The 16,638-nt window shown below is 44.3% G+C and overlaps 1 protein-coding gene across 1 annotated transcript in view; it reads left to right on the forward strand.

Moving 5' to 3' along the window:
- Window positions 1–16,638, forward strand: part of UNC5B (unc-5 netrin receptor B) — a 206,557-nt gene that overhangs the window by 169,270 nt on the left and 20,649 nt on the right. The window contains exons 4-7 of the mRNA XM_054983049.1: window positions 1,542–1,645; window positions 6,499–6,679; window positions 7,557–7,724; window positions 10,821–10,985. Of these exons, the coding sequence (XP_054839024.1) occupies window positions 1,542–1,645; window positions 6,499–6,679; window positions 7,557–7,724; window positions 10,821–10,985 (618 nt within the window). The remainder of the gene's footprint in view (window positions 1–1,541; window positions 1,646–6,498; window positions 6,680–7,556; window positions 7,725–10,820; window positions 10,986–16,638) is intronic.

The raw sequence follows: 16,638 nt of genomic DNA on the forward strand, positions 1-16,638 counted from the left end.
TGCAGCAATAAGGGGGAATGGCAGTGAGGCACTGTGTGTGATTCCTTTCACTGACCAAACACCTCTCAGACAGTGAAATCTCCGCACTGTTCTGTCTCCACAGGCTAGGGTTGCCAGCCTCCAGGTGGTGGCTGAAGATATCCCAGGCAACAGAGATCAGTTCCTCGGGAGAAAATGGCTGCTTTGGAATAGTGATCTATATGGCATTATGCCTGCTGTGGTCCCTCCCATCCCCAAACCCTGCTTTCCCCGTGTTCCACCCCTCTGCTAAGCCCCCAAGAATTTACCAATCCAGAGCTGGCAGCTGTGCTCCACACTGTAACAGAACAACATTCAGAGGGCCTCTCTCCTCCCCCTTAATGCCAGGAGGAGAGGTCCAAGAATTTGGTTATTATTTTCATTTTTAGGGCTGGAGAAGAAATTGTTGTTCTGTGCCATCAAGTTGCCTCCAATCTATAGCCTAACTGAGGTTGTTTGCCATTGCCTGCCTCTGCGCAGCAACCCTGGCTGTCTTTGGAGGTTTCCCATCCAATTAATAACCGTACATTTGTATATGTGAATCATTGTTGATATTTATGTATATTATTCACCTATTTACGTTAGACTGTTTTATGTTTTTGGGACTGTTTTTATGTTTTTGGATTGTAATGGCCTTTGGCCATAGGTGAATGCTACTACTACTACTACTACTACTACTACTAATAATAGTAACCAAGGCTGGGCCTGCTTAACTTCTGATATCTAACTGGACTGGATTTGCTTGGCCTTACCAGTTCAAGGCACAATCAATATAGATTATACAAATTAAGCAACTCTTTGTGTAGTTTTGCATAATTTTAATTGATTTGTTAAAGTTTTCTTTTTCACAGAATTTATTCTGGATTTGCTAATCAATGTTGAGAAGTAAAGACCTTTGCAGGACATTGCACCATCCTTCTTCACTAGAAATATTATTCAGCCACCCCTCTAGTTTCCAGGGCATTACCAGGGGATGCCAAGAGTGCACTGGTATGTGGGCAAAACTCTGTAATTTAACCATAAAGTTTTGCTCAAATACCAGAGTATCCCGGGCTTCCCTTGTCAACACACTGATATCACTCCTGTGTGCAGGAAGCTATAAACTGCTCCTGATCCTGCATTAGATGTTTTTATCTGTGTTGCTGCAGAGCTGCCGCACACAGTTAACTCTGTTTACAATGTAGTGTTTAGTGAGTTAGAGAAGAAAAATGATAGAGAATCCTGTGCCTGAGAAATGGGAAGGAAAGTGACATGGGAGCCTTTCTTAATTTCCCTGTGTCGTCCTCTGCAGAATTTAGTCCTGAGCATTTGTATTAGACAGAATCAGGCTATGCGAATCAGAGACTGATTCATTATGGCAATACTTTTATGGTTTGTGAAGACAAAAATCTGGACATTGGATACCTTGTAAGTTGGCAGTGACAGCATTCCTGACATCCAGGTCCCCTTCGATTGCTCCATTAAATCTGAGCTTTGCAAGCAACTCCGCAGCTAACGTTCGGCATTTTTCTCCCCCCAAAAAGACCTGAGGAAGAACTTTGACCAGGAACCCCTAGGGAAAGAGGTTCCACTGGATCACGAAGTGCTTCTGCAGTGCCGCCCTCCTGAGGGAGTGCCAACAGCCGAGGTAAGCATGGCAGGGCCGCCACGTCTGTGGCCACCAGCTGGAAGGTGCCTGTGTCGCTGAAATAGTGACTGTTCCCACAAGACAATACTGTGCTGTTTAGAATAATGGAATAATTGCTCTAAAATCATATATGTAGCATTTCCCCATGTGCATAGTGTTATACAGCCATAATCTTACTCATTCTCACAAGATTTCTGTGAGGTAGAACATTTTTGTACGGGCATAAAATTGTTTCACTTCAGTTTAATTCACTGTAGGTCCATCTTAGTACAAAATAAACTGCTGCTTTTTTCTAAATTTGTCTGCAAATTGATCTGTCTAGCTGTCTATTTCATATATTTTTATCCTGCCCAGCGTGGCATACATTCTGCTCCCATCCTTCATTTTGGGGGTTGCCAACCTCCAGGTGGTAGTTGACGATCTCTTGGAATTACAACTGATCTCCAGGCCACAGAGGTCAGTTCCCTGGAGAAAATGGCTGCTTTGGATGGTAGAATCTATGGCATGGTACCCTGCTGAGGTCCTTCCTTCCGTAAACCCGGCCCTCTTCCAGGCTCCACCCCCAAAAACTCCAGGAATTTCTCAACCCAGAGTTGGCAACCTGTGAGAGTGACTGGCCCAAGGTCACCCATGCAAGCTCCATAGCAGGGTGAGGATTGTAACCTCAGTCTTCCCGATCCTCATCCAAGAGCTGTACCCATTGGCTCTCATTCTTGTCTTCCGGGTCCTCCTTGGCTCTCCTTCTCCAATCCCTGTACCTTCGGTTGATTATAGCCTGCTGCATGGAGGGCAGGGAGTTGTTATTTCCAAGCCACCCTCAGGTTTTCATGGAGCTCCTTTCCTTCCCGAGAGGAAGGGGGCTGGCAGAGGGGAGGTTTGCCCTACTTTGTGAAACTATAAATCACAGGCTGCTTCTAACTTGCCTCTGACGGTGGTTCAGACACGCTCTCATTAAGTAAGCCTCTTCTCTGGAATAGATGCTGGAATAGATGTTTTAAAGCCTCCTGAAATATTACCTCTCCAGCGTTTTTTAAAAATTTTATTTTATCAGACATGCAGATTTATGTTATGGATTTGAGTTGTTAGGATCTGTTTCTTCCCCAAATTTGCTGGCAGTTGGTAACTAGAAACTTCCTGCCTTCCTCCCACAGCTGGGCGCATCTGTGCCTTCCCCGAAGGCATATCATGAAGGTGAATAATTGCAGGCGAGGATGCTATTTTTCCCACTGTGGTCCATTAATAAATCACAGGGAGCTATTATTTCTCCCAAAATATCTGCCCAGCCCTGCCTTCTCCACTACACACACCTCTCCAGCACACTGGCGCTCGCACACACACATCTGCCCCATTGTTCTAAACAACTGCTATAACATTCCAGCTGCAAGAGTTGGCACCTTAACAGCTTGCCAGTTTATAGCCGGTAAACGAGTCGCTCCTCACAGCTGGATCGGGGCCATGATGGATAGGCTCACACTGAGGCCCGTCTGCTTTCATTATTCAGCAGAAGTGTTTATTTTAGGCAGCGGATCTGTTATTCTGACACCTAATAACGTACTTAACCTCAACACCTGTTCAGCCCAGCCTTCCCTCCCTCACACATGGGCTTCTCTGCCATTAACCCCTGAAAGGAAAACACAGAATAAACTGTTTTCTAGGGAGGAAAAATGAGCAATTAAAACTTAGAAAGATGAACAGTCCTGGGCTTTTCCCAGTTTGGTGGGGCTTTGTTGCGCAAGATGCTATCACTCTCTCCCTCCACTCCACTCTCTGCCCCCTAGTAAGCTCTGTGTAGAGGGATGACAAGAGTGTGACAGCTGGAATGTTAGGTCTGGCCACAGAAAGCCCAGGTTCAGATCTGAGTGCCCAGCTGTAACTCACAGGGTGGCAAGAGAAGAAGGGAAGCAAACCATTTTGAAACAAAGAAATGATGGCAAGGAAGGGTGAGGCTTCTGCTTTGGTAGCAGATTGGGACATAATGTCAGAAGCGGCAAATTTCCAAAGTTTTGCAGTCCCTTGACTTGCTGTGCAGCGTGCTTTTTCCAGGGGGGAGGACGTGGTGCTCATGATGGTGGCTTCATGCTATTGCCTATAGCGTTGCATCCTCAGGTACTCGTTCAGGTGTATGCTGCCATCTTGGAGGCTTTGGTAGGTATCCTACCAGTTCACGGAGCTGTGTTAAGCCTGCCTTCCTTAAGTTGGAGGAAGAGTCCTTAGTCTGAACCTCCTCCTGCCTAGCATGTAGGGTACATGCCATTCTTTCCTGCTGATGTTGCAACCGCAGAACACTTTCTAGTGACTGCTGACAGCGGGACCAAGATCATAATTTCTTCAACTTGGCACAATATTCCTCGGCAACTGCTTTTTGTGCCTGTGACTATGACGCTCAACTACTGATGTCCCTGTGCTTATGTGGCCAATGAATGATGCATATAAGCAACTTGGATGTGTCTGCAGTGGTGGCGCCATCATCCAGCGCCCTTGCATCCCAACCCTTGTTTCTGCTTATTCTGCTCTCTGTACATTGGCTGTTTTCACACGTCTTTAACATCACACAAAACTCACAGGATGAGGGCGTCTTCATGGCGCGATTTCTGACGTCACCCCGTCACGATTCCGTTTTTGTGGTGTGATGACATCAGAAATTGCGCCATGAAGATGCCCTCATTCTGTGAGCTTTGCGTAGTGTTAAAGATGTGTGAAAATGGCCATCGTGCTGCAGAGCGCATTCATCTGGTGCTTGCTGCTTTTTGACTCACGGAAGGGCATTGGTCCTGCGTGAGAGGAAGTGCCTCCTGCCACAATAATGCATTCTGCAGCAGAAGATTTTCTCCTGAAAGAGAAAAGGGTGTAGTGCAGATGAAAGCAAGGCTTAGGATAAAAGCCTTGGAGACTGCAGGTTAATGGCAGGTCGAGGCAGGTGGGCAGTTGGGCCCAGGGGAGTGGCAGCTGCCTTCTGCCTCGAGCAAGCAGGCCTGGTCCATCTGTGGTGCAGAAGGAAGCTGTAGAATAGATTTTACTACTTCAGGCTCCTGTGAGGATCTGCCAGGTAACTCTCAAAAGACTTCACTGCATGAGTTAAAGAACTTTATTGATAAGCTACCAGTTTCAGCTCTTACTCCATCTTTGACAGGAATGGTGTTTCTCTACAGGCATAAAGCATATATAGGATTCTAAGCGCGGGTGAATTCCCAATTCCCACCCCGCCCCCTTGAGGTAACGGTCAGCTAAGTTCAAGAGGAAGCATCTAAGTGGGAGAAAGCAGAGCCGATGTAGGAAAAGTCTCAAGGTTGTGGGTGTTGTGCAAGTGCCTCTTCCCAGGCTCAGGCAAGCGGAGTGTAGGAGAACATACAGAGAACAGTAGAGACAGCCCCTCCCTTGCATACATTCACCTTACAGTCAAGAAATAGTTTCAGCCTTGAATTATACACAGAGCATCAGAGCACAAACAAACCTTACTCAGGGTCTTGTTGGGTATGACAGCGTCTGCAGTATAATACCATTTTTTAATGTTCCCTGGTGTTGTGTAGTGGTTAGAATGTTGGACTAGGATCTGGGAGACCCAGGTTCAAATCCTTGCTCTGCCATAGAAACTTGCTTGGTGACTTTGGGCCAGTCAGATTCCCAGCCTAACCTACCTCCCAGGATTGTTGTGAGGATGAAATGGAGCACAGGAGAATGATGTAAGCCACTTTGGGTCCCCGTTGAGGAGAAAGGTGAGGTATAAATGAAGTAAATAAATATTTTAAAATTTAAAAAACTCAAAACTAAAAAACCCTAGTACATCAGAGAGCAATGTTCTAGCCATCCCTTGCTGTGCTAGTTTTCTACTTGCAGGTAGTTTGTTTTTTAAATGGAGCATTCGAGAATGCTGTTTCTTCCACCTGCAGCCTGAAGAGGTGTGGTCCATTGTATCATTTCACTCTGCTGTATGTATAGCTCAAGCCTGATGCCGACCTTCTTGAGTGACCTTAGGTGCTGCTCTTTCTGAGCATACCGTACTCCTCGGGGTCATTGTCAGGGTAAAACACAGTTGTTCTAAGCCCCTTGAAGGAAGCCAGGACAGGATACAGATAAATGCATTATCTTGTCAGGTCCTTGGGCATGTTGTTTTGCTAGCAAACAATAATGGGCCATTCTAGATCCAGCTGGTATGGCAGATGGGAACTAATTTAAAAATAGAAAGGTTATGGGTAAGAAAGTCTGGCCTTTTCTTGAACAAAGAGCAAAGTCCAGGTGTGTTATGCTACTAGGACCTTCCAGGGTGACAACTAGATGAATTTTTATTACCAACTGTATTGACGGCTTCAAAATTTAGGATACTTTGGAGATAAGGCTTGTTTCTACTTAGATATTGCTTCCATGCCAGAAAATTGTGTGTACTTAGCATAAGCCATATACCTCTTGGGTTTTGGCTGCTCTGGCTATATGCCGAGTCTACAGCTAGCACTACCCGTTGGGGCTTTCTGCTATATGGGGTAGGCAAATGCACACGTGCCATCCTCACGCGTGCTGTGTTTTGCCAACAGAGTTCTCAGCACCAAATGACAAATTCCTGTGATTTCTGGAAGAATGTTTGGCTTTTTAAAAAACTTTAAAATTAATCCATTTGTAGGTATCAAACTTCTTGTACTACATGCAGATTGTGTGTACACGCATGAACATGTGCGTACATGCACATAGAGAGAAAATGTCTATTAACAGACAAGACAACAATACTAATATCCCCTTTATAATTTCTCACAATGATAGTATTCTGTACCTCTTACCTTGTTTTCCTACCCGTGTGTCCCAACTCTTCTGCCCGCTCTCCCCTCCCCACTGCTTTCCTCTTCTCCCTGTTTTTCTCTATTCAGGTGGAGTGGCTGAGAAATGAGGATGTGATTGACACTTCCCAGGACACCAACTTCCTCATAACCATCGACCACAACCTCATCATCAAGCAGGCCCGGCTTTCAGACACTGCCAACTACACCTGTGTGGCTAAGAATATTGTGGCCAAACGGCGGAGCACCACAGCCACCGTCATTGTCTATGGTACTAAATTTTTAATTGTCAGGTTCTCGGGGTTTATTTTGTGGCGCTTTCCCAGAGAAGACATGGAACACATACTTATTATTTTAAATTAAATAGTTGATTAATGCGATACGTACTATTGAAAACAGCCTTTTAAAATGCAAACAACCACCTGATCCTGTGTGTGTTGACCTAGAAGTAAGGCCCACTTAGTGCAATTTATTCCCTTGTTAAATATGCCTAAGATTGCAGAATCCCTCCCAAAGTCCCTTTCTTTCAAGTGTAGGCCTGAGTTTTTTCTGCAGAATCTGTGAGGAGGACATCCTCATTGGCTGCTCCTGCCTTTCCACTCACCTCCCTTAATTGCATCTCCATCTCCTGGTTTCATCCTTGTCCTAATCTCACTCCCTCTGCATAGGACCACTACAGCAAGAACAGGTTTTTACTTAATTTTTTTGTGATTATATACTGTCAGTTCCATGAAAACTAGGTTTCCCTGTAACTTGTTTCTGTGTAGGTGGGAGCCTGTTCTTCTGTTACAGCGACCTTATTAAAAGTAATGGAAATAAGTCCACAAGGATGGATTAGGCTGTGTTCGTCAGCTGCTCGCCTCATGGATTGTTCTGAAGTCTCCAAACCAGGGCCCAACATCTACCAGGAATTCGCAGTTCTGGCACAACTAGTGGAAATCCTTACCATGTGAGCATGGTGACGCCACCATGACATGTTTTAAGCATGTCCCATATGAGGAGCTGTAACAAAAAAAACCTGGCCACTGGTGACTTCTTAGAGGTAGTCAGAGACAATAGGTTGGTCTGAGTGTACTCTTATCACTCACCAACTTTTCCTTGGATTTTAAAATTGAAATACATGTTTCCATCGTCTTCCCTACCCACAGTGAATGGTGGCTGGTCTACATGGTCAGAATGGTCCCTGTGTAGCAATCGCTGTGGCCGTGGCTGGCAGAAGCGCACCAGAACCTGCACCAATCCAGCGCCTCTCAATGGTGGTTCCGTCTGTGATGGGCAGTCCTTCCACAAGATTACCTGCACCACTATGTGCCCAGGTAAGTGACCGTTGAGGTCATGGACACAAATGCTATGTGCATTTCACCACCACAGAGATGTTCCAGTTCAGCAGTCCCAAAGAGTTTATTGAGGAAGCTCATAATGCAGTGTGATAGGAGAATGCTGAGAGGTGGCAAACACACTTTGAAGAAGCCTCCTTTCTACTCTGAGGAAGCAGAACTAGCTCTGGAATTTAAACTGTGAATACGAGTAGACAGAGCATTGTGGTTTCATGCAAGGGTTGGGGTTTGCTATCATGGAATTCCATTGGGTTTGGCATCCTTGACACTGGAGAAAAACCTCTCCAAAGAGACACAGGCATTTTCTCAATGAGGCCCAAGATTTTTCATTGACCCTCATTCAGGCCATGCATGTCAGTCTGCCCTTTTGTGTCCTTTCTGTGGTGCTGATTAACCCATGGAAACCTGCTGTTGTGAATTGTGTCTATCTCTAGGCACCTTCTTGGGACACCTGAAAGGATAACATCTGCTCAGGCTCCTCACTCTCTTTTTTTAACTGTCCTTCTCCCAGACTTGAGCTTACCCATCTGAGCCATCTGCTACCCTTAGGTAGGCTCCAATCTTCTTCTTTTTCCAGGCCTAATATGGCAAAGTTAGATTTCAGACCCTTACAGCAAATCAGCTGGAGCATACAGGCTGATCCTGTTACTACTCAGTTCTGTTTTATCCCCCCACCCCCAAGGTTATCTGGAGCAAGCTGGAGAACACATTATCAATGAGAGAGAGAGACTAACATTATTTAGTTAAACAGGAAGCACTATAGTATGTCATGCCTTCATCTGTTGGGTTAGAACTGTATCTAATCCAGAATATCAGAATATCTGACACGGCCAAGAAACAGCATCAAACCATGGGGGAACTCCTGGTTTAGAAACCAAGTTTCCAGGTTCCCAAAATATTGCTGTAACCACAGCACCTTTTTCCGTGTTAGGACTGCCACAATATAATGGACCTATCGGGAAGAAACATCCCACATTCTGGTTTATGCAAGATTTAATCTACAAAGAGAATTCAGTTGAATAGCAATCCAAGAGGAATATACATAATTTAGAGGAAGAACAAACAATATCCCAGTTGTATTCTTAGAAAGAACTAGGGAACATAACAATCTTTTAATACTTGTAGCCTGGAGGAGCAAAATAGGATAAATAATACATTTTATTTGTTTGTTTATTTATTTTTAGTTTATTAAACTTCTATTCCGCCCTCCCCAGAAGCAGGCTCAGGGTGGATCACATCACTTAGACACACAATATCCATAAAAGATATAGTAAGAAAGTTAATGGGCGGTGGGGGTGCTGGTTAGATTTCAGTAAAATTTAGTATGTCCAGTTATTCTTTTAAGACTTCAAAGAGAATTTCATACTCATAATGATGGGAGGCGGGACTGAGACAAACCAAGGTTTGTAATACGTTTAATATTCCAGCCACTTCCATTTTGTATTTGTTTTGAATTTCATATATTCTCAAATTAATGGAGATAATGTTGCAAGAAAAAAATTCATTTAAATGGTGAGAAGTGGGATAGTATAGAGGCGAAGAGTGTGAGCTGGGAAGTTCCTGGTTCAAATCTTACCTCAGCCACTCAGTAGGTGGTCTAGGCAAGCCACACTTTCTCACCTCAACCTCATATTTGCAATATCAGGATAGGCATAGCAACCTACATTACAGGGCTGTTGTTGAGGTTTAAGGAGAGAACATATATATATATATATATATATATATATATATATATATATATATATATATATATATATATATATATATATATATATATATATATATATATATATATATATATATATATATATAGGGCATTACAGGGCTGTTGTTGAGGTTTAAGGAGAGAACATATATATATATATATATATATATATGTATATATGTATATATGTATATATACATATATATATATATGTATATATATATGTATAGAGAGAGAGAGAGAGAGAGAGAGAGAACATATATATATATATATATATATATATATATATATATATATATATATATATATATATATATATATATATATATATATATATATGTATGGCCTGACAAAAATTTCTGCATCAGAACACACTACACATCTTGTACTACACAACCACAACCACCTTCAGTTTACTATGGGCAAAGAAAGGAGAATAGAAATATTTAAATACATGTAATACATATGATACAAGACCCACATGTACGCTGTCTGCACATGGGGTGGGAAGTTTCAGTCAGTCACAGCTGCACAGCATGTGTGTATGAGGTGTAATGAAATTGATCCCAGAAGGGTCACACACAACTGACACGATGAGCCAAGAAACAGGTAAAAAGACAAAAGTGGGAAAATAGAGTTTGAATAAAAATGATAAGCTATTTGACATGTTTTGAGTATGCTGTTCTTCTTTCAGAACAGATGTAACGTAAACAAAATAATTTATGCACTAGAATGTGTATAGTTTATACTTAAGTGCGTACTACTTTTATTTTGTACATAAAATATAACCATCAAACAATCTCTTATATGTAAGAAATATTCCTGGATTTTTTTTCCTGAATCTTTGTCCGAAGAAAAATGACCCTGGAAATTTACATTCAGATTTTATGCTCTCTTTTGTGTGGAAGTTCTGGAATTTTGAAATAAAGCAGCCATTATCCTTTGGGTGGAAGGGAAGGCAGCATGGTATAGCCCGATCTTGTCAGATCCTGGAAGCTAAGCAGGGTTGGTACTTGGATGGGTGACCACCAAGGAAGACTCTGCAGAGGAAGGCACTGGCAAAACCACCTCAGCTTCTCACTTGCCTTAAAAGCAACTTGTTTGGGTCACCAAAAGCCAGCTGTGACTTGACGACACATACATATGTAGGTATACTTCGGGCTATCCCTAACAGACAATCATTTTATCATTTTATTTGTTTGTCTGGTTCAGAAGTGCCACGAGGTCATCGGGAGAAAGGCACTCCTGCTCTCTGCTCCTTTGAACACTTAGTATTTTGACAGCATTCCACCCTCCCATCTCCGTCTGCCCCTTCTGCTGGTTGATCTCTAACTGGTTGCCTCTTTTTGTGTTGGATTGCCCTTTTGCAGTAGATGGAGCATGGACCGAATGGAGCAAGTGGTCAGCCTGCAGCACGGAGTGCACCCACTGGAGGAGTCGAGAGTGTGCAGCCCCCTCTCCCAAAAACGGAGGCAAAGACTGTAGCGGCATGCTTCTTGATTCCAAAAACTGCACCGATGGGCTTTGTATGCAAAGTGAGTTAATGTTCCAGGGCAAAAAAGGAAAGAGGGAAAGGGGAGGGGTGTCCACAAAGTCAACACTTAAAGTTGTTTTCTGCAAGACACCTTGCTGTAAAAGGCATTTTCTGCAGGAACTCTGGTGGGAATTGATCTGGCAGAAACCTCCTATTATTAGTCTATCTGTAACAGAGGTGCAGCTTCAGCTCTTAGCTCCTGTCCAAGTTAAGTATCAGCCTAAAGACCTGCTGTGATTACTTCAACATACCAGGTTCTTTGGGTGTACAGCTCAGATGCTGCCGTCTGTAAGGGCAAACACATGTTTATGGACATCCAGATCACACGGGTACAATTTTTTGAGAGCTGTGATTGGCTGCAGTTCCTTGCTGAGTCTATCCTCAGTGGCAGACCTGTAATGTTTGCCTCTCTGTAATGTGTGAAACGGTGCATATCTCTGACTTTCATTAGCATTGGCATTTGGAGGGAGTGCTTTTTTCCTGTCTGGCAGAAGCACAAACTGAGGCTGCCATCTTACACACACAGGCTTGAGAGCGTCCCGTTGAACTCAGCGGGAGTTACTTCTAAAGCAGCAAGCTTAGGATCAAACTGTAGATGTTGTAGTGAGTCTTTTATGAGTTCCAACAATATGCCTACTTGATAAATAGTTGACTTGAAAGACAGCTGACAGAACAATACCCAGGTTTGTGTTAATTAAAAGATATATAGGTTCTTCGCTAGGCAAGAATCACTCACCTGTTCTGCATGATCTCTTGAGCACTTCTTTAGTATTAGGAAAGATTCAAGAGAACCATTTTGGAAATATGTGGAGACAGTGGATAAAACATCAGCATTTATTTCCCAGGCCTGGTTCTTAATTTGAACACAACTGCAGGGTTCAGAAAGAGCCAAAGCTATTCCTGAACTGTTCCACACTGTCATTCAAAGGGTCTGATGGTGGGGTGCTTTCTCTCCCCACCGAGATTGGAATGGTGTCACTAAAAGAGTGTGTCATCTGTGTATGAGAATGAAGGACATGGGCTATGTACGTTAAAATGTGTTGAAATGAGAAAAGTCTCATATTCTATTGAAATTTAAACTGCTTTTCTTTCATGTGTGGGATTCCAGTGAATACTGGAAAAGTGGGAAATCCAGTGAATACTGATACTGTGTGGGAGCTTCTGGGGAAATGGCCACTGCCTTTAGTGCTGTTCCAATGGAGCATGATATGCTTCGCATGAGCCCCTGTTTGGTAGTTTGATCCAGGTTCCGTTGCTGCAGAAGTTTTTATTTTCAGTCCCAAGGCTGAACCCGAGAGCAAAACACTAATAAGCAAGATAGCATCTTTGAACCCATGTGAAGAGCTTTTGTTTCAGCACGGTGCGCCCCCCCCCTTCCCACACATGAGATTCAGAAGTAGGGCTTTCAAATTAAGAAACCATGTCACATCGTGGTTTAGAAGTTGTGCGCTACATGGCTCCTTCCCTGCATCTCTCTTAAGGCGCAGGACTCGCTAAGGAATGCTCCATTCTTTCTCCTTCTCACACAGGAGATGGGTAGGGGGTTAAATCTGCAGCCAGACTCTGCCATGTGATGAGCCCTTACTTCAGAACCAAATGGTCAATCCCGCTGCAGAAAGATGTTCTTTCTAGGGTGCAGCAGCGCTTCGGAACGATTCTATTCTGAACCTGCCCGCCAGCCGAAGGCTCACCCACAACCAGGTCCTCCAGGGGCCGAACCAGGCATTGGGGAAGGGGAGGCACCAGGTCCTTACCCTCATACAAAGTACACATGTGCTCCAATGCAATGCAGAAGTGCCTCCCCCCAGGTTCCTTCCCCCCACCAGGAGACCAGGGGGGGGGCAGGGGCTAGAGGCAAGGAATCCCCTGTCCCCACAGGGGAATAGAATCCTACCCACAGCCCTGCTTTCTGAGAATCTGCCTCTTTTCTATGATGTTGGTGAGAGTGACAGGGACTTGCAGAACTTCCTGGGAATATAAATCTCAGTGCTGTTGCTGGATGGTCTTCTGCACTTGTGACCTTTTAAACCTTCATCCCCCCCCCCCAGTCTTTTTGCCACTAGGGCCTTTGTCTGTCTCTCTGTTGCTTTCCAGGTGAAACAGATTGAGGGTTCAGGAACAAAACATCCACAGCCCAGTATTTGGTGGGTTAATTCAAATCAGTTTCTGAAATTCAGTCACTCTCCCCACAACGTACATCGGGTGGATTGTTCCACAGCCTGGAGACAGTTGCCTGTATCCTCCCCCCCCCCAACAGCATAAAGTCTTTCCTATCTTTTGGCTCAAATGAATTTTTTTCAGCATGTGGTTCGTCATCATTCCATTACTGACATCTTCAGTTTATGCCAGTTGCACATCTCTGCGCATTCTATAACATCGCAGAACGACTAGTCCAATGCACCCAGGTCTCCCCAATTCCAATTAAACACTAATAACTGTTCCACATTGACACGGCACTTAATTTTTCTTCTCTACAGATAGGCAAGACTGAACAGAACAGGTGAATTGGTGTATTACTGCTATCTTTTGCAAATGCCAAGCAACTGATTAAATAAACAGAAAGGCAAACTTTATTGCATCTTGCTTTTGAAGGAACCTGACTCTCCTCTCCTAGCTTTCTATATCGTATCAGTGCTGCCACCTGCTGTTTTGGTGTTGCTTTCTATCCTGGAATCTTCCTGGCTGTTTCTTTTGCCTGAATCCCATCCTGCCCCAATGCAGCGTAATGTAATCTCACTTTGTGCCCCTGCTCCTGTCTTGAGTGTTTGTCTTATATGTCATTTAAAGGAACTCGCCAGGTTGATCCATGTTGGCACACAGAGGAAGAGGAGGCTGTCCTGCATAGAAAAAAGCATCTTGCCCATCAATAGCTGCTGGCCCTAGAGAGGCTCTTTGCTGGGGGAAGCTAAGGCTTTATGACAGTCAAGGTCAAGTACGGTTTGCAGGCAGAATTGAGCAGACTGTGCCAGCCTGCTGCTGGCTGTTAAAACTTAACAGGAAAAAAGTGTGGGAGGGGGGAAGCTGAGAAGGAAATCAAGCAACAGCACAGCAAGATGTAAAGGGTCTCAGATTATCATATTTGGGAGAGGACAGAAAGGGTTGTTTCGTGTACTTCTCCCTGCCATCACCTCTCCTCTTGTGTGAGGGACTTAGAGGGGGGGGGGGGTGTTGATCCGTTTTTTCCACACCGCCACCACCCTAAACCTCCCTTCACAGTTTTGAGAGCTTCCCCAAGGCAGTGAAGGGCAGACACCACATGCCACCTTCTAGCCTCCAATTTAGCAGGCACAGAGCCCTGACCCAAATCCTCACAGGGTCCCCTTTCCTCTCCCAGAGGCTGTACCAGGCAGGCAGCCCGTTCCCTCTATTAACTTTCCCTCACACAGCAGCTGCCCAAAACTAGTGGGGAAAGAGAACATAGAGGATATTTTCCCTATATACGCTACCACCATTTAGATTAAACTTGGCTCATTTAATATGACCGGAGTGTTTGAGGTCTGTGTGTGTGATAATTTCCCTCAGCCAACAACTTCAAGCCAGCCAGGGTTAAAACAAAACCAAAAAAGAAATTTTATTTACAAGATAGAACACTGGAGTGAATGACTTTAAAACTCATCAATAAATTGTGGTTAAACAGGGGAGGGTACAACATATCAGAACAGATTTACAGTCAGTTATCTTTCTGCTGCCTCCCTTAGCAGCTTCTCAGACCCTTCTCTCTCCAATCACTCTCTCCAATGGACACTTAACTGTCCCTGACTCAGCATTCTGCCCACTCTCATTGGTTAATTCTCAGGAGAGGCGGTGCTGGAGCCAGTCCTGTCCATCAACAGGGATTGAGAGGAAGGTTTGGGGGGAAAATTAACATGAACTAGATGCTTCTAGCTCTCTATATTAATCTTTTTTTGTTTGCGCCTTTGAGGGGCTGTATAATTACAACATGCCACCCAGTCAGCTTGTTCCCTTCTCCCAAGGGAAGGTATCTAGGCAGCACTCCAGGATTAAATTCAAAAGGCATGGTGGCCTGGAAAGAGGCTCTTGTTGTGTGGCTTGAAGATGAGTAGTTAGCCAGATTAAAGTTGCCTCTGGTTGAACCGAACATTATTTCCTAGTGCTTTTAGCGAAAGCGGACTGGGACATTAAAATAATGCTGGGGCAAGCTGAGCCACATAGCCAAGTAACCCTGTTAGCCATAGCCCTTTGTTGCCTTGGCCTGGGTATGAATCGAGCAGCCCCTGCAGCTGGCACTGGCTGTTCTGCAGGAGCCACTTGGCTTCGTTTGCTTCTGGCCCCAGTGGCCCTTCAGGGCAGCAGCACACCAGGAACTGCCCAGTAAGTAAAAGGACCGGTCTACCCTTGCCTTTTCTGTTTCTAAACCAGTGACTCCTGGGGGTGGGTTCAAATCTATGAAAGGGGAAAGAGGTAGAATGAAAGAGATTGGACGCTTGTTGCCTCTTATATTCCCTTGGCCACCTCTGTGTTCCCTTGGCCACCTCTGTGCAGCCTGCCCTCAGAGAAATCCTCAGGCAACAAGCTAAGAACGCTGGCTTTCCTGGCAGCCTAATGTCAGAAAAGCCCCTTGGCCTTGTACTGAGGACATAAAATAAAGCTTCCATTAAAAGCAATGTTAGGTTGAAAAGTCTCAAGAATATTAAGACATTTTTCCATCATGAGAAAGCAGGGTGAGAGAATCTTATTTTTCTTTAAGCTGAATGGCCACAGATATTTGGAATATGTCCAGCACTCTTCGTCATGTTTTAGTTCCATTTTGTCCTGCACTGTACTAGCATTAACCTTAGGAATGGTTCTCTCTCATATATGTTGCATTCATACATTCTTCTTTTTCCTAGAATTGCAGATTTGCATTTTGTTTTTTATTTTCCTAAAATGATGCCGATTGTGCTCAACTGCACCTCAGCAGCCCTGCAGCTGTATAATACATTAACTGGCTATAAAAAGGATGGGACCTTGAGACAGGATCATGAAAGATGGTTAGGTTCTTCTCTAAAAGGAAATTTGTAGAAGGAGCTGGTCAGCCAACTGTGGTGAATGGGTACACAGGTACAATGGTGAAAATAATATTTAAAAGGCTCCAGTAATGAAGGAGCAGGGTGGTTGAGAAATGGGGCAGTTCCAGCATTCTGTCCAGTCAAGTTAGAGCCAAGCGTACCTCTCCACTGACCAAAGTTGCATTTATGCTCAGCAAACAAAACACTGAAGTGGAGTAGAAAGCAGAGACCATGACAAATCACAAGAGACAGCATAAAGAGCACTTCCTTGCACAGTTATAACTGGCAAGTAGCAGAGAAACATCACTGGCTTGTGTGCTCCCACAGCTTCACTCTGCCACCAGCCAACACAGCATTATCTAGCAACCTGAATGCAGTCCAGCAGGGATCCGCTTGAAAACACCGAGATTGTTCTGCAAGCCCAGTCCAGCTGCAAAAAGAGATTTATAGAGCCCCCAGTGAGCTGGCATCTGTGGCTAACTACCAGGGTTTCTCTTGGTGGGTCACAAGTTGACCAAACCTGATATTGGTCTGTAGAATGGGATGCCACATCAACACAGTATCCTAAACCATTAGGATAATACAGCTTTGCTGGCAATGTGGGCAGATACATTAGTGCAGATGTCTTTGAGGTGCAAAGCAGTG

This window comes from Eublepharis macularius, chromosome 6 (assembly GCF_028583425.1).
Source record: "Eublepharis macularius isolate TG4126 chromosome 6, MPM_Emac_v1.0, whole genome shotgun sequence".
Lineage (NCBI taxonomy): Eukaryota > Metazoa > Chordata > Lepidosauria > Squamata > Eublepharidae > Eublepharis > Eublepharis macularius.